This window comes from Echiichthys vipera, assembly GCF_963691815.1.
Source record: "Echiichthys vipera genome assembly, chromosome: 10".
In the NCBI taxonomy this organism is placed as follows: domain Eukaryota; kingdom Metazoa; phylum Chordata; class Actinopteri; order Perciformes; family Trachinidae; genus Echiichthys; species Echiichthys vipera.
Window position 1 is genome coordinate 688,810 of NC_139835.1, and position 22,851 is coordinate 711,660.

A 22,851-nucleotide genomic window follows, 5' to 3' on the forward strand; every position below is an offset into this window, starting at 1 on the left:
CCCACGCTTGTGATTTTGAAAAAAGTGAACTGGGAAATGAAGCCGTATTCGGACCAGCTGTATGTTGGCAGACCATTACCTACTGTACCGGAGGTCGAGCTACTCCGTCAGTTTCCCATTCAACCCCCTTTCATGTATATGTACCGGGGAAAGACCATTTACTGATGTGCATGGAAACTCACTGACTCCTTTTCATTCAAAAGGAACATCAGTTGTTGTAAACATTATATTTAGGTCCTTTTTGTTGAAAGTGACAGAATGAATTCTTTGTTGCACTGCTAATCTAATCTAATGCTGCAAACTAGAGAGAGTTACTGTCTTGCTCACGGACACTTGAGCAGGATGTATGCTCATAATACAATTCCAACTTTTGAAACCAAACTGGAGCCTTGTGCATATTAAGGTGCTACTCTGTATTTTCTAAATGTTAATTCAACCTGTGTTTGTCAAGGTTCAAACCATGGTACTGATAAAGTAGTTTTGGTGCCTAAAATCTGGATTATTATGACCGTAGTGGAAAGAAGAATTTAGACACCCTGATCTGAACTTCTCCCTTAATTTGATGCATTTTTGTTGCAAAAGGTGAAGTGAAACATAACATGGAGAGGTAGAAATCCAAGTGTACTGGTGCACTTCAGATATTTGTAGAGGAATTTATAAGCACACCTATTCAAGCAGCTTGTGTTGGGCCCACACTTGAATGAAAACTAGGGGTGGGAAGATCAATCTAAACATTAATAGTATCGATAGCAATGTTGGTATTGGTCAATACTTGCGTGATGAGATTGAACCTTAATTTTCCTTTTCTCTTCTCTACGTTAGGAACACAACTCCTCACCATAGTGGTTGTCCAAACACTGCTCCTCTCACTCTGCTCATGCTCACTTTGCTCCTCCCCCTCCTCCCTTGCTATGCTTTAAGTTGAGCGCACTGCTGGCTGCATGATGGCAGAGAGGAAGAGGAGCACCCTATGGAGTTATTTTAAAGCTGCAGAACAAAAAACTGCAATCTGCGATGTTTCCAGGAAACAAATATGCTACTGTGGCAACACCACACATTTTTTATAAACGCATAAAAACAAATTCAAAAGAGAACTCCGAGCTGCAATTCATTAAAATTTGCATTTGATGATGCATTCACTTCACAAATTATGATACATTGCTCTCCCGAAAGTAGATAAGCTGCTTTTCAAACTAAAAAGGATCAGTATCAGTATTAGCAATACTGGCTCTGTATTTAATGCTACTGTTCTTTTCTGTCAGTATTTTCTTGTTATAATAAACTTTATCTCCCACATGCAGCAGTCAGAGCTGTCATCAGAGGAGCGTTCAGAGCGCCACGGCCCACTGCAGCAACACCGCAGGGCAGTGGCCTCACTCAACAAACAGATCCAGCAGAAGACTAAACAGCTGGAGGAGGTCAGCAGGTCACTGTGGACCACTGTACACTCCAATCACACCATGCAGAATCAAACACTGTATTACAACAAGAGCCACTGTGATCCTGAAGAGTCAAGTCATTACAGGAATTTGTTGGTGGCATCGCAGACACCAACATGTCAAATGTATATGTTTCTGTACTTGCGGAATCCACATGTAGAACATAGGGCAGGGGACCTCTCACAGAGTACACAATAAACACAGTACTATATACTACATACAGTCAGCATTCACGTGAAGGTAAATGGTAAATGGACTGCATTCATACAGCGCTTTTCTCGTCTTAGCAACCACTCAAAGCACTTTACAACACAGGGCAGCATTCACCCTTTCACACTACATTCATATACACATTTATACAAGGTGTCACCTGCTCATCAGAAGCCATGAACATTCACATGCACAGCCATAGGGAACTTAGCTGCAGGACACAAAATGGACACATTCAGATCACCTTACTTGGTGCTGAAACTGTTGAGGGATTATAATAGGATTATTATAAAATGAAGTGTACTGGGATATACAGCAGTGATCAGGGAATTTGTCATAACAAGCAAAGTATTTATTTTGTTGACAGCTACAAGCCAAGCATGCAGAGGTGAAAACAGGCTGTGACGATGCCAAGAAGAATCTGATTGAGGTAATAAGAGGCTTAAATACCTGCAGCCTTTTTCTAAAGATCTGTTTGATGGTATCATATTGGCAGACACATGGAACAATTGATAACATTGAGCATATCTGCTCAAACCAGAATTTAAGAATCAAGAACCAATTCCAGTTGAGAAAGTAACAAATTGGAACTGCAATCCTAATCCCTGGTCTCATCAATTGATAATGCCGGCATGTCATTTCTGGTAGTTGCACATTGCAAAACAATACACTGCTGTAAACCTGCAGCTAAAAAGAGTCATGATAGGGAGAAAGAAACAGTCCAAAATGTGACATTATTATAATATTAGTGGCACGCGCTGTGTTAAAACAACCCGTGAATATTAAGGAAACATTTTTTTTTAAGATATGACAATGGCAAAATGTTCTGTCAAAGTTGCTTCCAACAGACATTTGTGTATCTCCCCAGGCTACAGTGCACTCAGTGAAAATGGAGAAAGAGCTGAAGTGTTTATATGAGATGGAGGAGCAGGCTGACGGCAGGTGAGTGTTGGAGAGTCATTGGGCCTCATTTATCAAACGAACGTACGGCAGAAAAACGCGCGTACGACCATTTATCAATTTGGACGTGAGCGTGAGCTACGATCAAATCTCACGTCTGGTCTGAGGTCGTGTATGCACATTTGAGCCTGTGTATTTGCGGTGCAGCACAGCAAAACCTGTCTGAAAATAATGAATAAACCTCAGCTGTCATTAAGCATAAGCAGTCACATATTTAGAACAGATCAAAACGGATTCTTAAAACGAATTAAAATAATAAAAATTGTGGTTGGAGCAACTGAATGCGCTCGTGCGTCTGAACACACGATTCTTTTATATTTCACAACAGCTCGGCTCCAGCCCCCCTCGCGGGGGGCTGATTCATTGATTGAATGAATGAATAAATGAATGAATGAATGAATGTATGTATGAATGTGTTGACGCGCGGCTGCAGCAAGACGCACTGCAGCGCCAAAGTCATCTCCTCGGTTCGTGGCTACCCTCGATAAATTGCATTAAATCAAACAAGGTATCACATGATTAACATCTTGGTATGGTTCTTCTAGATGACAAAGGTATCCTCTTAGGGAATACCTAATAACCCGCCGGTGTTGTGCGGTAGAGTAGTAAATAAACTACTCCTATAGGTGGAAACAACAGCCTTCTGATCCAGAATATCACCTATAATGCGAGGGGGTGCATTTCACGGCAGGGGTGCTGAATACGGCACACCTGTCCAACAGTGCGCACAGGCGCACAAGGGTCTCAGTGGAGCGCTGCCTCGGTTTGACTTCCTCCGTTATTCTTATACAGCGTTTTTATGGGCCCCTTTTATTCCACTCTTAAGACTGCAAAAAAGCACATCTTTATTTTGCTCCATCTCGGATGTCAGGATGCCGATCTGTGTGTCGGAAAAGTTTCTTTTCTAAGCTGCGTTCCTTCTCTCCGTGTTTGACCTCAGTGGGCGAGGCCTCCGAACCAGGAATATTTAAGGGCGTAACATGTTAAAGACGTAAATCATAAATCACACGTGGGTCCTTTCCTACGACCAATTCTGCGCTCAGATCTGTGCCCGTTTCCACGCAAGTTTGATAAATGAGGCCCAGTATCTCTCTCTGTTTGTCTCCGTCCTCACTGTACATTTCCTGCTTCATCTCCAAAAGCTGCCTGCTTGTCTTTAGATTTGTTTAAGAACCTGGAAACTTGGAAAGTTCCTAGAATGATCTAGCAGTGCATAAGTAACTTCCAATACAACATCATATTAGAATGTAATGGACAATAAAGTCATGTGAATCTGAAACAGTTGGATATAGTGCATATGGTCAGTAAAAAAAACGGAGGTCAACAGTAATTGGGCTTCAGCCACTAGAAGAAAGGGAGAACAACCCAGAATCAGGAGGCGAAATCTCATTTCTTTGTTATTTTATGGAGGATAGTTGTAGTAAAGCTGGTAAAGTTGGTATTGACCAATGAGAATAAAGGAGGGACGGGACAAACGTTGACCAATGCGAGCGTTAGTCAGACTGCCAGAGAATTTTGTTGGTGAAAAAAACCCTTAATCTTTACAGAGTTCCTACGCAGTATGGAAAAGTATGGATTTTATTTAGAGTAATTTCCAGGTCTGGATAAGTCTGGAAAAAATGTTTGTATTGTTTCCAGACTATTATCTCACGTTCTAAAATAAAATATAATAATATATACAAATCAAAACAAGTTTACTAACGCAACACAGCCGACCTGTAGATGAAACTACTCACGCTGGCTATAGAATGGTGTCAGGTTACCACGGTTACCGTTCATCGTGCCACTGCAATTCTCATTTATTGAATTTTTTCCATATGTGTCTACAGGTAAAAATGTCTTGTAATTACTTGGCAGCATTATGGCATACATAGCCAGAACTTACATGTTAAAGGTTGGATTTTAAAACCATTTATTGACATAATAAGCACCTAACAATTGGTATGGAAAAACAAGTAAGAGGAAGAGGGACCCTGCCGGAGGAAGCCCGGGGCCCCCGTCTGGAGCCAGGCGAGCGTCTGATGGCCGGGTTTGCCACGGAGCCTGGCCGGGCACAGCCTGAAAAAGTGACGTGGCACCTCCCTCCTCTCCATCCTGTGGGCCCATCACTCGCAGGAGGAACCACTTGTGTCGGTTGCGCTGCTGCACGGGTGGCAGTGAAGGTGAGGGTCCTCGACGGACCAGACACGGGCGGAAGAAGCTGGCTCTGGGGACGTGGAATTTCACCTCTCTGTCGGGGAAGGAGCCGGAGCTTGTGCGGGAGATGGAGCGCTACCAGTTAGATCTGGTGGGGCTTACCTCCACGAACAGTCTCTGTTCTGGAACAAACCCCTGGCTGAGCGCCGCAGTGTTGGAGTTCACCCCAGTGGAGGCCAAGAGGCCCCTGTCCAAGAGATCTTCAACTCACACCTCCGGAGGAGCTTTTCTGACATCCCTGCGGAGGTTGGGGGCATTGAATCGGAGTGGACAATGTTCAACTCTTCCATTGCTGAAGCTGCAGCGGTGAGCTGTGCCCTCAAGGTCTTAGGTGCCTCAAGACCTGTCCGACTGAAGAAGGAGGCGTTCCGGGATATGTTATCCCGGAAGACTCCGGAGGCAGTTGCAAGATACCGACAGGCCAGAAGGGCTGCAGACTCTGCTGTGTCAGAGGCAAAGCAACGGGTGTGGGAGGAGTTCAGAGAAGGACTTTCGGGCAGCACCAAGGTGCTTCTGGAAAACCATTTCAGGAGGGGGAAACAGGGAACCATCCAAGCTGTGACCTCAACTATAGGCGAACCTCAGATTGAAGAGAAACAATGCGGATTCCGTCCCGGACGTGGAACAACGGACCAGCTCTTCACTCTCGCAAGGATCCTGGAGGGGGCCTGGGAGTATGCCCATCCAGTGTACATGTGTTTTGTGGATCTGGAGAAGGCATATGACCGGGTCCCCCAGGAGATACTGTGTGAGGTGCTGCGAGAGTATGGGGTGAGGGGGTCACTTCTGTGGGCCATCCAATCTCTGTACACCCAAAGCGAGAGCTGTGTCCAGATCCTTGGTAGTAAGTCGGATTCGTTCCCGGTGGGGGTTGGCCTCCGCCAGGGGTGTGCTTTGTCACCAATCCTGTTTGTGATTTTCATGGACAGGATATCGTGGTGTAGTCATGGTGGGGAGGGGTTGCAGTTCGGTGGGCTGAGGATCTCGTCTCTGCTTTTTGCAGATGACGTGGCCCTGATGGCATCGTCGGTCAGTGACCTTCAGCACTCACTGGATCGGTTCTCAGCCGAGTGGGAAACGGCTGGGATGAGGATCAGCACCTTTAAATCTGAGGCCATGGCTCTCAGCAGGAAACCTGTGGATTGCTTACTCCAGGTAGGGAATGAGTCCTTACCCCAAGTGAAGGAGTACCTTGGGATCATGTTCACGAGTGAGGGGACGATGGAGCGCGACTTTGGCCGGAGAATCAGAGCAGCAGGGGCGGTATTGCAGTCACTCTACCACACCATTGTGACGAAAAGAGAGCTGAGCCGGAAGGCAAAGGAACTCGGAGTAGAGCTGCTGCTCCTTTTGCATTGAAAGGAGTCAGTTGAGGTAGTTCCCTAGAGAGGAGTTCCAGGCACGTACAGCTGGGAGGAGGCCTCTTGGAAGACCCAGGACTAGGTGGAGAGATTATATCTCCTCACTGGCCTGGGAACGCCTTGGGATCCCCCAGTTGGAGCTGGTTAATGTGGCCGGTGAAAGGGAAATTTGGGGTCCCCTGCTAAAGCTGCTGCCCCCGCGACCCGACCTCCGATAAGCGGTTGAAGATGAGATGATTAATATTGACTGAAAAATTCCCTGACTCAAGTGTGGAAATTTGAGTCTGGAAAAGTCAGGAATGTTGAAATGGAAAATGGGTAGAAACCCTGTCTTTAGACTCCTTCCCTTTCGACTTCATATCCATAAACCCCTCACACAGCGCATTTGAGGGAGACCTTGAGGAAGTCAATAGACATTAAAAAGTCCCTGGAGCTGACGACACCGTGGTCATCGTCGATGTATGGAACGTATCTTGGTCTAGGGACTGGTTAGCCATTTGAAGTCGCTGATATTGCTCACAAGCACGTGGATTACTCACCATTTCTAATGGAATGTTGAGATCCCTCAGAATATGTAAAAAAGCCCCCAACCCTTTTATAAATTGAACACTTTTATTAGTCCTTTGTAATTTAACATACATCGGTTAAAGGGAAGTGTAGATCCAAACAAGGGTATCAGGTTCTATATCCATCACATGTTCAGTTTTCCAAAAAATGTTTTCACAAAATAGGTTTTCCCACATCCACTCGGTCTCACAATCTGACATGAAAAATGCACCAATAGTCTAGGCTCATAGTCTAGCACAGTGTTGGTATCTGTAAAGTGAGACATTTTTTAATAACCAAAAGGTAATGTGTGACCTTAGCTCAGCAGCTTTCTCTTGTCAAATACAACTCGTTGCTTTTTGTGGAATGACACGTTTCTGAAAAAGAAACCTTTTTTATCACATACAATGCTCTGTTGAGGAGTTTCCATGAACCCCTCCCGAGAGCCCTGCACGTAACCCTCAACCAGCTCTTTGATGCTATTAAAGTTTACCCGTTCACAGCTCTCATGCATCTGTGTTATACCTTTTACACATTACACAGCGCGTTGTTCCTTGTTTGATAGGCGTGGCTCTTGGGACCTGCCTTTGCCTTTGAGCTAGTCCAGCAAATCACCCAGGTAATTACCCAGTCTGAGACGGCTCTCGTCCTCTCGTGACATAGATGAGGCTGTTGGTGTCTTATTTCAAGAGTCTCAGCTGAAAGAAATAGTAGTGCAACCTATCAAATGAGTGTTTAATCTCTTTTACAGTGAATTCTAACACTTAACTTATGACATTGTTTCTCACATTTCTCACATATAGCTCAAAGCTCATGCTACCATCTCAAAGCTTCACTTTAAATGAAGAAAAATACATCAGGAGAGGCCTGGTAACTCTGGTAACGTGTCAGACTCATCTCATTAATGATTATCTCAATTTAACTTTGTTTGTCTTGAAGAAATCTACTGTAGGTACTTTAGGATTAATCGGATCAAAAGTGTGACTATCAAATGAAATATTTGAAAAAGAAAATTAATAAAGAAACATTAAAAAAAAAACTTTAATTTATTAAAAACTTCACACGGAGAACCAATTAAATGTAGGGCCTTGACTCACGTTCAGATTATGAGATTGAGTATTCTCAATAAACTTTTTGTTAATCAAGTAAATATTAGCTATCACCAATAATTATCCAAGATAATGTCATAAATATTGTCGTCAACGAACCTTTATCACGTGACGAAAACTAGACGAGACGAAACGAAAATGCTGGGCATGTGACCACGACTAAGACTAAATATATAATGCAATTTCGTTGACGAATAAAAACGATTTAGTCACATTATTATTATTATTATTTTAAAGTTTTCTCCCAGTCTCGCGTCTGGGCGACGTCACTTCACCTCAATCCCCACACGCGCATTATTTAGATTCTGAAGCTGCCGCTGCTGTGGGTCAGCATTAACGTTAGAGTTAGGGTTAGACATGAGAACAAAGTGTGACACCAGGCGGGGGTCGTGTTTGGGAGAAAAAGAAGAGACACTTTCATTACACAGACGTGGAAAGCAAAACAGAATGTGATGTGGAAAAAGAAAGAGAGAAAAAACACCACGGATCTTAAGAGACGTTTCAGGGCATCTCATAATGAAACATAGGAAAGTCAAGACATAATGTAACGATACTTTCTGTTTTATTAAGCTCATGCGACATGAGGCTACAGCTAATGTGTCGGGTTTTAACGCTAGCTTTAGGGTTAGCCACTGGAGAACATAGAACGTGTGTGTGTGTGTGTGTGTGTGTGTGTGTGTGTGTGTGTGTGTGTGTGTGTGTGTGTGTGTGTGTGTGTGTGTGTGTGTGTGTGTGTGTGTGTGTGTGTGTGTGTGTGTGTGTGTGTGTGTGTGTGTGTGTGTGTGTGTGTGTGTGTGTGTGTGTGTGTGTGTGTGTGTGTGTGTGTGTGTGTGTGTGTGTGTGTGTGTGTTTTTAGTTCCTACCTGACTGACTCACTCTATAAGTGCACTAAACTTCCCCTTGTTGGCCAAATACTTTCACTAGTTTTGTTATTCACAGAGCAAGTCACACTGAACTGAATTTGCCATCAACATAAATTGGATTACTTATTCTAGACCTGTACATGCATGTAAACTAAAGATATCTGCATGGGTTTGGCTAAAAGAAAATGTTGGTTTCGTCAATACTACTAGGTACTTTTATTATATTGATTAAATATAATTGCATCACTAAAAAGAGACTAATATACAATTTTCTTTGACTAAAACTAGACTAAAATGTCATAAGTTTTAGTCGACTAAGGGCGAACTCACACTGTCCTTCCGCACCGGGCCAAAACAGGTTTTACGGGTAAAAGCCTAGCTCGTTCGACCAGTGTGAGTGCAACCGCTCCGCGCTTAGCTGCAGCCAGCTGGCTGTCCACGGAGAGGTGGGCTTTTGAAAAGCGTGTTTGCACATGTACGAGCACGAGTGTGCGCACGTGTACGAGCACCAGCACGACACCTATGGCGTCACGTCATTTTATGTGCGCCTGTTCAGACATAGAAAAAAAAAAGACGGATCATGCGCTGACATTTAACAACAACAATGGTGGTGAAAGGTTCACGTTGGTGTGATGCGGAGGTGGAGTGTTTATTGCAGATTTGGGCGGATGAAAATAAACAAAAACTCAGAGGTCTTTGGAAAGATTTGTAAACAAAGCGACGCATCGCGATGATGTCAATCAATGCGTGTGAGGTGTTGGACAACATTAAAAAAAAAACTTTAATTTATTAAAAACTTCACACGGAGAACCAATTAAATGTAGGGCCTTGACTCACGTTCAGATTATGAGATTGAGTATTCTCAATAAACTTTTTGTTAATCAAGTAAATATTAGCTATCACCAATAATTATCCAAGATAATGTCATAAATATTGTCGTCAACGAACCTTTATCACGTGACGAAAACTAGACGAGACGAAACGAAAATGCTGGGCATGTGACCACGACTAAGACTAAATATATAATGCAATTTCGTTGACGAATAAAAACGATTTAGTCACATTATTATTATTATTATTTTAAAGTTTTCTCCCAGTCTCGCGTCTGGGCGACGTCACTTCACCTCAATCCCCACACGCGCATTATTTAGATTCTGAAGCTGCCGCTGCTGTGGGTCAGCATTAACGTTAGAGTTAGGGTTAGACATGAGAACAAAGTGTGACACCAGGCGGGGGTCGTGTTTGGGAGAAAAAGAAGAGACACTTTCATTACACAGACGTGGAAAGCAAAACAGAATGTGATGTGGAAAAAGAAAGAGAGAAAAAACACCACGGATCTTAAGAGACGTTTCAGGGCATCTCATAATGAAACATAGGAAAGTCAAGACATAATGTAACGATACTTTCTGTTTTATTAAGCTCATGCGACATGAGGCTACAGCTAATGTGTCGGGTTTTAACGCTAGCTTTAGGGTTAGCCACTGGAGAACATAGAACGTGTGTGTGTGTGTGTGTGTGTGTGTGTGTGTGTGTGTGTGTGTGTGTGTGTGTGTGTGTGTGTGTGTGTGTGTGTGTGTGTGTGTGTGTGTGTGTGTGTGTGTGTGTGTGTGTGTGTGTGTGTGTGTGTGTGTGTGTGTGTGTGTGTGTGTGTGTGTGTGTGTGTGTGTGTGTGTGTGTGTGTGTGTGTGTGTGTGTGTGTGTGTGTTTTTAGTTCCTACCTGACTGACTCACTCTATAAGTGCACTAAACTTCCCCTTGTTGGCCAAATACTTTCACTAGTTTTGTTATTCACAGAGCAAGTCACACTGAACTGAATTTGCCATCAACATAAATTGGATTACTTATTCTAGACCTGTACATGCATGTAAACTAAAGATATCTGCATGGGTTTGGCTAAAAGAAAATGTTGGTTTCGTCAATACTACTAGGTACTTTTATTATATTGATTAAATATAATTGCATCACTAAAAAGAGACTAATATACAATTTTCTTTGACTAAAACTAGACTAAAATGTCATAAGTTTTAGTCGACTAAGGGCGAACTCACACTGTCCTTCCGCACCGGGCCAAAACAGGTTTTACGGGTAAAAGCCTAGCTCGTTCGACCAGTGTGAGTGCAACCGCTCCGCGCTTAGCTGCAGCCAGCTGGCTGTCCACGGAGAGGTGGGCTTTTGAAAAGCGTGTTTGCACATGTACGAGCACGAGTGTGCGCACGTGTACGAGCACCAGCACGACACCTATGGCGTCACGTCATTTTATGTGCGCCTGTTCAGACATAGAAAAAAAAAAGACGGATCATGCGCTGACATTTAACAACAACAATGGTGGTGAAAGGTTCACGTTGGTGTGATGCGGAGGTGGAGTGTTTATTGCAGATTTGGGCGGATGAAAATAAACAAAAACTCAGAGGTCTTTGGAAAGATTTGTAAACAAAGCGACGCATCGCGATGATGTCAATCAATGCGTGTGAGGTGTTGGACAACATTAAAAAAAAAACTTTAATTTATTAAAAACTTCACACGGAGAACCAATTAAATGTAGGGCCTTGACTCACGTTCAGATTATGAGATTGAGTATTCTCAATAAACTTTTTGTTAATCAAGTAAATATTAGCTATCACCAATAATTATCCAAGATAATGTCATAAATATTGTCGTCAACGAACCTTTATCACGTGACGAAAACTAGACGAGACGAAACGAAAATGCTGGGCATGTGACCACGACTAAGACTAAATATATAATGCAATTTCGTTGACGAATAAAAACGATTTAGTCACATTATTATTATTATTATTTTAAAGTTTTCTCCCAGTCTCGCGTCTGGGCGACGTCACTTCACCTCAATCCCCACACGCGCATTATTTAGATTCTGAAGCTGCCGCTGCTGTGGGTCAGCATTAACGTTAGAGTTAGGGTTAGACATGAGAACAAAGTGTGACACCAGGCGGGGGTCGTGTTTGGGAGAAAAAGAAGAGACACTTTCATTACACAGACGTGGAAAGCAAAACAGAATGTGATGTGGAAAAAGAAAGAGAGAAAAAACACCACGGATCTTAAGAGACGTTTCAGGGCATCTCATAATGAAACATAGGAAAGTCAAGACATAATGTAACGATACTTTCTGTTTTATTAAGCTCATGCGACATGAGGCTACAGCTAATGTGTCGGGTTTTAACGCTAGCTTTAGGGTTAGCCACTGGAGAACATAGAACGTGTGTGTGTGTGTGTGTGTGTGTGTGTGTGTGTGTGTGTGTGTGTGTGTGTGTGTGTGTGTGTGTGTGTGTGTGTGTGTGTGTGTGTGTGTGTGTGTGTGTGTGTGTGTGTGTGTGTGTGTGTGTGTGTGTGTGTGTGTGTGTGTGTGTGTGTGTGTGTGTGTGTGTGTGTGTGTGTGTGTGTGTGTGTGTGTGTGTGTGTTTTTAGTTCCTACCTGACTGACTCACTCTATAAGTGCACTAAACTTCCCCTTGTTGGCCAAATACTTTCACTAGTTTTGTTATTCACAGAGCAAGTCACACTGAACTGAATTTGCCATCAACATAAATTGGATTACTTATTCTAGACCTGTACATGCATGTAAACTAAAGATATCTGCATGGGTTTGGCTAAAAGAAAATGTTGGTTTCGTCAATACTACTAGGTACTTTTATTATATTGATTAAATATAATTGCATCACTAAAAAGAGACTAATATACAATTTTCTTTGACTAAAACTAGACTAAAATGTCATAAGTTTTAGTCGACTAAGGGCGAACTCACACTGTCCTTCCGCACCGGGCCAAAACAGGTTTTACGGGTAAAAGCCTAGCTCGTTCGACCAGTGTGAGTGCAACCGCTCCGCGCTTAGCTGCAGCCAGCTGGCTGTCCACGGAGAGGTGGGCTTTTGAAAAGCGTGTTTGCACATGTACGAGCACGAGTGTGCGCACGTGTACGAGCACCAGCACGACACCTATGGCGTCACGTCATTTTATGTGCGCCTGTTCAGACATAGAAAAAAAAAAGACGGATCATGCGCTGACATTTAACAACAACAATGGTGGTGAAAGGTTCACGTTGGTGTGATGCGGAGGTGGAGTGTTTATTGCAGATTTGGGCGGATGAAAATAAACAAAAACTCAGAGGTCTTTGGAAAGATTTGTAAACAAAGCGACGCATCGCGATGATGTCAATCAATGCGTGTGAGGTGTTGGACAGTGTGACGTGATGGACAGGCAAGAAGCATTTGCGCGAGGCCCAGGCAGTGTGAGTACAAACAGGCTGGCCAGCGGGGGGAGAGGGAGGGGGTGGACAAGTACCCTAAAGTCCGGGGCACGGTGCGGAAGGACAGTGTGATGGCACCCTAAAACTAGACTAAAATGCTCAGACTTTTAGTCAACTAAAACTAGACTAAAATGCTCAAACTTTTAGTCGACTAACACTAGACTAGACTAAAAGTAAAACAGGCTGCCAAAAACAACACTAGTAGTAATGCCCAGTTGGTGATTAGTTACCAGTCCATGAGATGGGAGATGTCTTGCGCTGGTTGAAGAAAGGTTCTTGTCTTGGTTGTTGCTCTTGGACAAAAGAGGACTCAGATCGCTCTTTGTTCTGCTCAGTTGAGTTGACAACCGGTTGGTTAACCTTTGCTGGTGATCCTACACCATACAGGCCATTTTCAGGGCCGAGGAACAGCAGGCAGCTGGTCCCTGGATCCAGCAGGAGAGCGTCGAGTTGAGTGTGGAGATTCAAAGGAAGAGGGTCAAAGAGAGAGAGAGAGAGAGAGAGAGGAAGTGGGTGTCCTACAGTTTTATAGACACCAAGGATGTCATCACCAGAGGTCAGGTCAGCCAATGAACTAACAGTTTGGGGGTCCCTTGGAGAATTCACACCTCGGTGTGACCTGTGGGGGAGAGTGCACGGCAGGCTTTTCTGTGACCATGCACTCAGGGACAAAGGCTCCCAGGCTTTGGGCCGAGTCGTTTTTTCTCTGAGCAGGCTAAGGCCTTCTCATAATCAAACTGAAAGTTCACATTAATCCAGAAATGAACAATCATCTTTGGGATGCCGGTTGCACCTACACTACTAACTCAGTTTTTCATCTCTTAAAGACGCGAAGTGCTTCAAACGGGTCCTTTGAAAAGTAGCTCAGACAAACAGGCTGAACAGAAAATCAAGAGGCTACCATTTTTTGAAGTAGCTGCGATCTGATGGAGAGCTGGGCATGGACGTACTCCCCTTGGGAGTCTCCTCCAGTAACAGGGGGAGGTACAGTTCAGTGGTTCTTGCACGGAAATACAGTATTTTAATAGTTTAAAAGTAACAGATTGCTCATTTAAAAACGTGAGACGGTCATTAATTACTTGAATTGCAAACCCAACGTTTCACATTAGTCATTACAACAAAAAAGTAATCTGAGCACTCGTGTAATGATCACAGGCTGATTCAAAAATACGAAACTCCAGTTCATCTCAAGAGATCAGAATGAGCAACAGGTTTTTTCCTTTGGGTCAGCAGAATGTTTCTCTACAGTAGCATTGAAATAATCTAAATTTATAGAATTGCATTTTATTTGTGGATTCGCATTCCAGAAAGAATGCCCACACACACACTTATGAAATGATTGGTCAACTGTTGGTTGGAAACATAATTCATTAGAATCTAGTCTGTCTGTCATTTATATTATTAAGATCTCGACCCATAGGTGGCAATGTTTTTAATTATTAAATACGTTTGTAAAGAATTCCACTATTGCAACCATTACTGCCACTTAGTATACTTGCTCTTTCATGCAGATCCAAAGCTGACTCTCGCAGACTGACGGTCAAAACGTTGAAGGTCAAAACGCGACTGATTCTCAATTGTCAATGTTTGTCCCACCCCTCCGTCATTCTCAATGGTCATTACCAACCGTTTTATTTATTTGACGTCACATCATATTAGGCCGGCCCTTGATTCTCATTGGTCAAGACCACCTGTCAAAATTAATTTGAAGAAAGTCATTGCATATGACTCTCTCTATATAAGTTGTAAATACTTCAGAGGGTGAACAACAATGGTGAAAAATAAGAGCAGAGATTTATTCCAACGACGAGGTGGAACTGTTAGTGAAAGGAACACAGGAGTATAAGGAGGCAACAACTGTGGGAAGATAGGGTCAACTTATGAGAGCGGTACCAGCAGCATTAGCTATCGCTGGAGGAAGCCATGGCAAAGAGAAAGGAGCACCCACTCAAGAAGGATGACATCACAAAAGGTCTGTCAGCCTACTAACTAGCTAGCTCTGCAGTGTTTCCAATCGTGTCCGTTTTAGGGGCTCAGAAACAGCGGAGTAGTGTAGACCGCAGGAATAAACATAGCAGAAGATGTGTGTTTTAAAATGAGAATGTAGTAGTGTGGCTGTAGCCTCATGCTGATCGGCACTATATGCATATTAGGCATACACATACAAGCTGTTGTACGGATGCAACCTGTGAACTTTTATCGATGACCATCTGTGTAATAATGTTCTGTCCTGTTAAACAGCTTGCTTGAGAAGCTGAGGGCTCTGGTGACAATGAATGAGAACCTGAAGCAGCAGGAGCAGGAGTTCCGAACACACTGCAGAGTGAGTTCATCCACCCACACACACACACACACACACACACACACAAACACTCTGGGATTCTACATCCACAGTTGATGCTGCAGGGTGTTTGTACAGAAAAAAAGTTGAAAGTAAGTTTTTAAATCCTGCTTGATTGGATCGAATTCTCTCTTTACTGTGTGTCCAGGAAGAGATGGGCCGCCTGCAGCAGAACATTGAGGAGTTGAAGATGGCATCAGGGCAGGACACAGAGGAGGAGAAGGTACGTATCAGATAGATCACTGTCCAACATATCTTGTATTTTAGCTTTGTCCTCTACAGTATAAACATAAAGATTGTTAAACACTGAGTCACAGTTTGTTTAACCACACATTCTTTCTTTCTGTAGGAGAGGAACCAGCTGATTGACGAACAGTACAACACAGACAGAGAGAAACTACAGAAGATCCGTCTGCTCATGGTAACTGCTTCACAACTCACAACTAGAGTGAGATAAGAGATAAGATTAAGTGGAGTAATCTCTATGGGAAATGAGGTCAGCAGCAGACGATAGATAAGACGAGTCACAGTGAGAGTACTGACAAGAATTCAACAAATAAACAGTGGTGTCATTCACTGCTTTGTTCAAAGATGTGCAGATCAGTCTCACGGCTTATTGTCCATATCAGTTGCAAATATTAATGTCATTGTCATATAGAGTAGGTAAAGACCAAGCTCTATAAATTATTTATAATTTACAGCGAACCAACAACATACATGCCACGTTAGTAACAGAAAGAAAATCAAAACAGTCACTTTATAGTCAGACGTCCGTTTGTGCTGCTGGCCTTGGCAGATGTTTCCACTTCACCTTAGGGATTCTGAAGTATGTGTCCAGAACACAGAACGTTGCTGTCCATATGCAGAGCAAAACTAGGATGCTCCACAACACATACAGTGTCCTTGTCTGACTCGGAGGTATATTTACATCTTCGAAATTCTGTGCAGCAGACCGATTCTAACTCTGTATCCATATCACAGTGAGTGCACCGGCACCGGTCAGTCCTCCCTGGCTCGAGCAGGCATGGGCAACTCTGCTGCCTCTGTAGCAGCCGCCTCCTGTTCCTCCATCAGCTCCAGCTGCTCCTCGCTATATTGCAGCTCGTATAGGTAGCCAAGAACATCCGATTCAAGCATCAGATCTTTGACTCCCCTTCTTCCATATCAGACTGATTGCTTTCTGCCATGTTTTTTTACTTTCTACAAAGTGCACACATGGAAGTGTGAGTGGGTTTCACCCCCTATAGGCCGGTTTGAAAAATGAGGAACTAGTGCTTGTAGTTTTAGCAGAGACCATCTCTCTCACACTTCAGAATGACTATAATGTATTTTTGCGTCATCGTCATTCTGAAGTGTGAGAGATAGATACGTCTCTCTCCCGTCTCAGGGGAATGATGCAGGACCATTCAAAAATAGGACTTGGTTTCTAACAATACAAAGCTTGATGCAAATGGGTGAATTATCCATTTAATGGTTCCCAGAGTAAATACAAAGCATGGGAAGATTTTAGATTTGCCCCAAATATGACTTCTAAGACAAAACTAAGAATCTTTATGTTCGATTTGGCTTTCTGCTAAATCGTGACAATATTGCACTTTTAACTTCTTTTAACTTTTTATATTTTTATTCTTTTCTTATTTCGAATGTTGATGAAATGTGCTTGATAAATAAAGTTACCTTGCCTTACTAATATATTAATATTCTGAATGTCTGCCTGTGTCTTGCCTTTGGCACTGCAGAGACCTGAAGGGGCTGTCCTCCATTCATACACTGTCTTTGTGCTGTCTCTTCCTCTGTTTCATGCCCCTCCTTACCTTCTGACCTGTTGAAAGCAGGCTGTTATCAGAGTTCTGAAATGATACTTTCATTCTGCATTTATTTGTTGCAAAGTGCTTTGTGCTTGGTGACTAAGTGAATCAGTCAGTGTATGAGATGGTTTGGATGATGGTGTTTGCACATGCAGTTGATTTGAGTGGTCAAGGGCTTTTGACAGATCCAAAACAATAAAGAAAATCCAACCTGTTCCCAAAACTTTAATGACAGAGGACACTTCCTCTGCCATTGGGTATGCTTCAACAGAATGTTATTATTTTTTAAAGTCTGCAAAGAAAACTGTATTGAATTGAAGGCTTTCCAGATAATTTCACTGCCTGCATCGACATTATACATTATGTCTGGCACATGAAATGTAACTTTAGAACTTATAAGAGCTTTCTAATTTGAAACACTTTCCTTTTTGAGCTGAATCCCTCAGGGCTCTCCTTCACTCTGTGCAGGCTCGGAGGAACCGTGAGATCGCCATCCTGCAGAGGAAGATCGACGAGGTGCCGAGCCGGGCTGAGCTCACCCAGTACCAGAAGAGATTCATCGAACTCTACAGCCAAGGTGAGCGCCTCCTAGGACTGTACAATAAATAGTTTCTTTATTATCATTACATCATCAGCTTGCACAATAAACACCATGAACGACAACGACACAAAACATAGATTTGAGGAAGTTGACAGAGTAAAATGTTAAAATGTAACTATCATTCTTTTTTAATGTTGCCTTTTGTATATACAATGAAATCATCTTGAGAAGGAGTTATATCATTATTTAGATATTCAACGTTATGGCATATGTCATATTTTCCTAGTTCCTCCTTAATATTTGGTCAAACCAGAACCTGTGCTTGATGTCTTTAAAAAGCTGAACCAAACACATTCAATCTCTTTGTGTGCCCTTTAGTTTCTGCCACGCATAAAGAGACCAAGCAGTTCTTCACACTGTATAACACATTAGACGACAAGAAGGTGTATCTGGAGAAGGAGGTATGTAACCACAGCACAACACACTAAATCATTGACAATATACGTAGAATACCAAGTTCTGCTCCAGTTTAGATTTCTCTTTGATTGTAGCACCTCTGTCCACTTTGAGTATTGATACGGTTCATATATTAATATTAATGAGAAAAAATGTGTTTTCATTTCTGTAGGTGAATTTGCTGAATTCCATTCACGACAACTTCCAACAGTAAGTCGGAGTCCACTGTTGTGAAAGCCTGATGTGATTGTTTAGTGGAGACTGTTGAGTGAATCTGGTCTAACCTGCTGTACTGTTGTCCAGGGCCATGTCCTCTTCAGCAGCCAAGGAGCAGTTCCTCAGACAGATGGAGCAGATAGTGGAGGGAATCAAACAGAGTCGCATCAAGGTAGAGCTCTTCAGGGATAACTCCACCTGGTACAACTTGGGTGTTATTTTCGACATCCCCAGCTGGAGGTGTTCTGTTTTCAGGTCATCCATCCGTACGTCCATTCGTGTGAAGGTGATATCTCACGAACCCCTGGAGTGATTTTCTTCAGATTTGGCACAAATGTCCACTTGGACTCGAAGATGTCACTGTGACCTCCATAAGTCAAGAATTCCTGCTGTTATTCTGAAAACATTTCACTCAACTGTCTAACAGGATTAATGATGAAGTGGTGACAGTTTCTATTCAAAAGGTCAAAGGTCCACTTCACTGTGACCTCACGTTTCACGACACTAATCTTCAAACTGCGCTGTGAAGAAAACTACACTGAAAGGTTGAATCAAAAGGAATCTTTATTAAAAAAAAATATATATATATATACACCCCCACGGGGGGGGCGTCTTGAGGGGTACAGAATGAAAGTATTGCTTTTCCATAAAAAAATTTGTTTTAGTCTGAATTAATATTTTAAAAATGTTTTGACGGCTTTGACCATGACTTTCTGTCCCGTTCTGTTTCCATGGTAGCAGCCAATAGCGTTGGACGTTGCTGATTGCCAGGGTTGTCTGTTGTTGGGTGCAGCTACTGTAGGCTGGCACTGGGTGAAATGGAGTTTGCTTCGGAGCCTCAGTGAAGGGGACGTTATTTGTCCCTGCAGCTGAGTGAGTGGAGACGGGCAAAAACCAGAGTCAATATACAGTGGGTACGGAAAGTATTCAGACCCCCTTAAATTTTTTACTCTTTGTTAAATTGCAGCCATGTGCTAAAATCATTTAAGTTCATTTTTTTTCCTTTTAATGTACACACAGCACCCCATATTGACAGAAAAACACAGAATTGTAGACATTTTTACAGATTTATTAAAAAAGAAAAACTGAAATATCACATGGACATAAGTATTCAGACCCTTTGCTGTGACACTTGTATATTTACCTCAGGTACTGTCCATTTCTTCTGATCATCCATGAGATGGTTCTACACCTTCATTGGAGTCCAGCTGTGTTTAATTCTAATGATTGGACTTGATTAAGGAAGCCCGCACCTGTCTATATAAGACCTTACAGCTCACAGTGCATGTCAGAGCAGATGAGAATCATGAGGTCGAAGGAACTGCCTGAAGAGCTCAGAGACAGAATTGTGGCAAGGCACAGATCTGGCCATGGATACAAAAAAATTTCTGCTGCACTTAAAGTTCCCAAGAGCACAGTGGCCTCCATAATCCTTAAATGGAAGACGTATGGGATGACAAGAACTCTTCCAAGAGCTGGCCGTCCAACCAAACTGAGCAATCGGGGGAGAAGAGCCTTGGTGAGAGAGGTAAAGAAGAACCCAAAGATCACAGTGGCTGAACTCCAGAGATGCAGTGAGGAGATGGGAGAAAGTTCAAGAAAGTCAACCATCACTGCAGCCCTCCACCAGTCAGGGCTTTATGGCAGAGTGGCCCGACGGAAGCCTCTCCTCAGAGTAAGACACATGAAAGCCCGCATAGAATTTGCCAAAAAACACATGAAGGACTCCCAGACTATGATAAATAAGATTCTCTGGTCTGATGAGACAAAGATAGAACTTTTTGGCCTTAATTCTAAGCGGTATGTGTGGAGAAAACCAGGCACCGCTCATCACCTGCCCAACACCATCCCTACAGTCAAGTGTGGTGGTGGGAGCATCATGCTGTGGGGGTGTTTTGCAGCTGCAGGGACAGGACGACTGGTTGCAATTGAAGGAAAGATGAATGCGGCCAAGTACAGAGATATCCTGGACGAAAACCTTTTCCAGAGTGCTATGGACCTCAGACTGGGCCGACGGTTCACCTTCCAACAAGACAATGACCCTAAGCACACAGCTAAAATGACGAAGGAGTGGCTTCGGAACAACTCTGTGACTGTTCTTGAATGGCCCAGCCAGAGCCCTGACTTGAACCCAATTGAGCATCTCTGGAGAGACCTCAAAATGGCTGTCCACCAACGTTCACCATCCAACCTGACAGAACTGGAGAGGATCTGCAAGGAGGAATGGCAGAGGATCCCCAAATCCAGGTGTGAAAAACTAGTTGCATCATTCCCAAGAAGACTCACGGCTGTATTAGCTCAAAAGGGTGCTTCCACTCAATACTGAGCAAAGGGTCTGAATACTTATGTCCATGTGATATTTCAGTTTTTCTTTTTTAATAAATCTGTAAAAATGTCTACAATTCTGTGTTTTTCTGTCAATATGGGGTGCTGTGTGTACATTAATGAGGAAAAAAATGAACTTAAATGATTTTAGCACATGGCTGCAATTTAACAAAGAGTAAAAAATTTAAGGGGGTCTGAATACTTTCCGTACCCACTGTAGGTCAAGCGTTCACTCCATGGACTGAGATAAAGGAGTTCAACGGCAATAAAACACACACCCAAATGGCTACGGTTCTCCTTGATCGCTAACATCACTTTCATCTTCACTTAGCTGGAACGGCTAACGCTAAATGTCAGTCAATATAATAATAATGAGGCAGGTGCAACACCTAGCGTAATAGAGTGGAATTAGCCAGAGGCCAAGTTCTAATGTCTCCCCATCATTTCAACACAAGCTGCCGCAGCATTTGTGTCATGACTGCTTCCTGCTTGTCTGCTTTTCCAGATGGAGAAGAAGAAGCAGGAAAACAAAATGAGGAGAGATCAGCTAAACGACGATTACCTGGAGCTGCTGGACAAGCAGAGGCTTTACTTTAAAACTGTCAAGGACTTTAAAGAGGTGAGAAAAACAATCAAGTATCAGCTTGTGCTTCATTAGTTCTGGATAACTAAAGGACAAGCTACTCTACGGGTATGAGGGCCCACAACAAAGTAATCAAAGTGATTTTTATTGCTGACGCCTTTGTGTGTCGCATGCTGTTAGGCTGTTATGTTGACCTGAGACAAAACCCCACGTATGACCGATGATGTAACAGTAACAATGATCTTTTTGTCACCAGGAGTGTCGGAAGAACGAGATGCTGCTGTCCAAATTGAGGGCTAAAGGAGCGTCTTAGCCCCGGCAAAACTGTTTCTAAATGCTTTGGTTTTTGAGTGAAATGAAATATTTAATGTACTGAACATGTATTTTCCCCTAATATTCCACACTTTGTTTCATCATTGGTCTCTGATTGATACAAACAGCCCTGAGAGAGGAGCACTGGACATTACATTGACACTGTGCTCTTCACATGTGCCAAATCCAGCTGACTGAAAAACATAAATGCCTTTGATTAGTCAAGTCAAAAGTGTTTAATATATTTTGACACATGAATTGATGTTGAATTTCAAAATGAGTCCTGTTGGAGCCCTGGAACAACCCTAGAAATCCTGGATCCATCTCAATCTCTGGACTAACATTAACTTAATGAGTCAGCTGTGCTAGCTGTAACAACCCCACCCATGTCTTCATGTTGATCATAAAGCGGGGCTGCAACAGAGAACAGTCCCATACCCACTGAAAGAGAGCCTGAACCTGTTGTGTGTTTGCTGAAGTTACTTTACAGGATTTTTAGTCATTCTAACATTTCGTAGTGCAGCCTTACACATGACTCTCTGGATGTAAAGTTCTATGCCAATAATGCTGTTCTGATTGTGCCTCTGAATGTTTGAATTCACCTCATGTCTTAGATTTGCCTGCGTCACTCTCCAATGGCCACGTACAACCAGTACAGTATTTAATAAATAAAGAATCTTTCTATTAAGGACTGAAATGCCTTTGCAGTGACTCATGTTAGATAGGATGTGTTCTGTCACACACTGTGTGCTGATTGAAGACAGCACATAATCACACGTCAGCAGGCTGAAGCTGTGAAGGAAACACAGTGTGTATCAGCAAAGCACAACATGGTTCCTCTTTATGAGATGTTGTTGGACTGGAATTATATGTTCTGTTTTTAACACTAGAAAAAATATGTAAATTTACAATAGGAAATACATGACCAATGAAGCACATTCTTTCTCAGACCAGTTTGCTGGCCGGCCTTATTTTATGATGGTGGCTAATTTTACCCAGCTTTAAATAGAGATTGCTGTGTTATTGATATTGCTGAATCATTTTACTTATTTGATGACTTTAAATTTCTTTCCATTCTCCCCAGCTAACTCTGTGCCTACAGTTTTTAACACAGTGACCTGTTGTAGCCTGGTCCTAGAGCTCTGAATCACAGCCCAAAGATCCTCAGGGTTCCTACGCAGTATTCAAAAGTATAGAATTGAATTTGAGTAATTTCCAGTTCTGGATTAGTCTGTAAAAATATTTGTATTGTTTCCAAACTATTATCTCACTTTCAGAAATAAAATATATTAATATATACAAATCCAAACAAGTTTACTAACAA

At 42.7% G+C, this 22,851-nt stretch overlaps 1 protein-coding gene across 3 annotated transcripts in view; it reads left to right on the plus strand.

Moving 5' to 3' along the window:
- The window catches only part of ccdc93 (CCC complex scaffolding subunit CCDC93), a gene marked incomplete at its 5' end in the record, with an annotated part of 39,308 nt that extends 17,098 nt beyond the window's left edge, over positions 1-22,210 (plus strand). For all 3 annotated transcript variants that reach the window (XM_083922339.1, XM_083922340.1, XM_083922341.1), the window contains 12 exons: positions 1,302-1,418; positions 2,017-2,079; positions 2,518-2,591; positions 15,187-15,268; positions 15,435-15,509; positions 15,636-15,707; positions 17,563-17,671; positions 18,014-18,096; positions 18,264-18,301; positions 18,395-18,479; positions 21,138-21,251; positions 21,472-22,210. In XM_083922339.1, coding sequence (XP_083778465.1) covers positions 1,302-1,418; positions 2,017-2,079; positions 2,518-2,591; positions 15,187-15,268; positions 15,435-15,509; positions 15,636-15,707; positions 17,563-17,671; positions 18,014-18,096; positions 18,264-18,301; positions 18,395-18,479; positions 21,138-21,251; positions 21,472-21,528 — 969 coding nt within the window. In that variant the 3' untranslated portion in view covers positions 21,529-22,210. The remainder of the gene's footprint in view (positions 1-1,301; positions 1,419-2,016; positions 2,080-2,517; positions 2,592-15,186; positions 15,269-15,434; positions 15,510-15,635; positions 15,708-17,562; positions 17,672-18,013; positions 18,097-18,263; positions 18,302-18,394; positions 18,480-21,137; positions 21,252-21,471) is intronic.
- Positions 22,211-22,851: the final 641 nt, after the last annotated feature.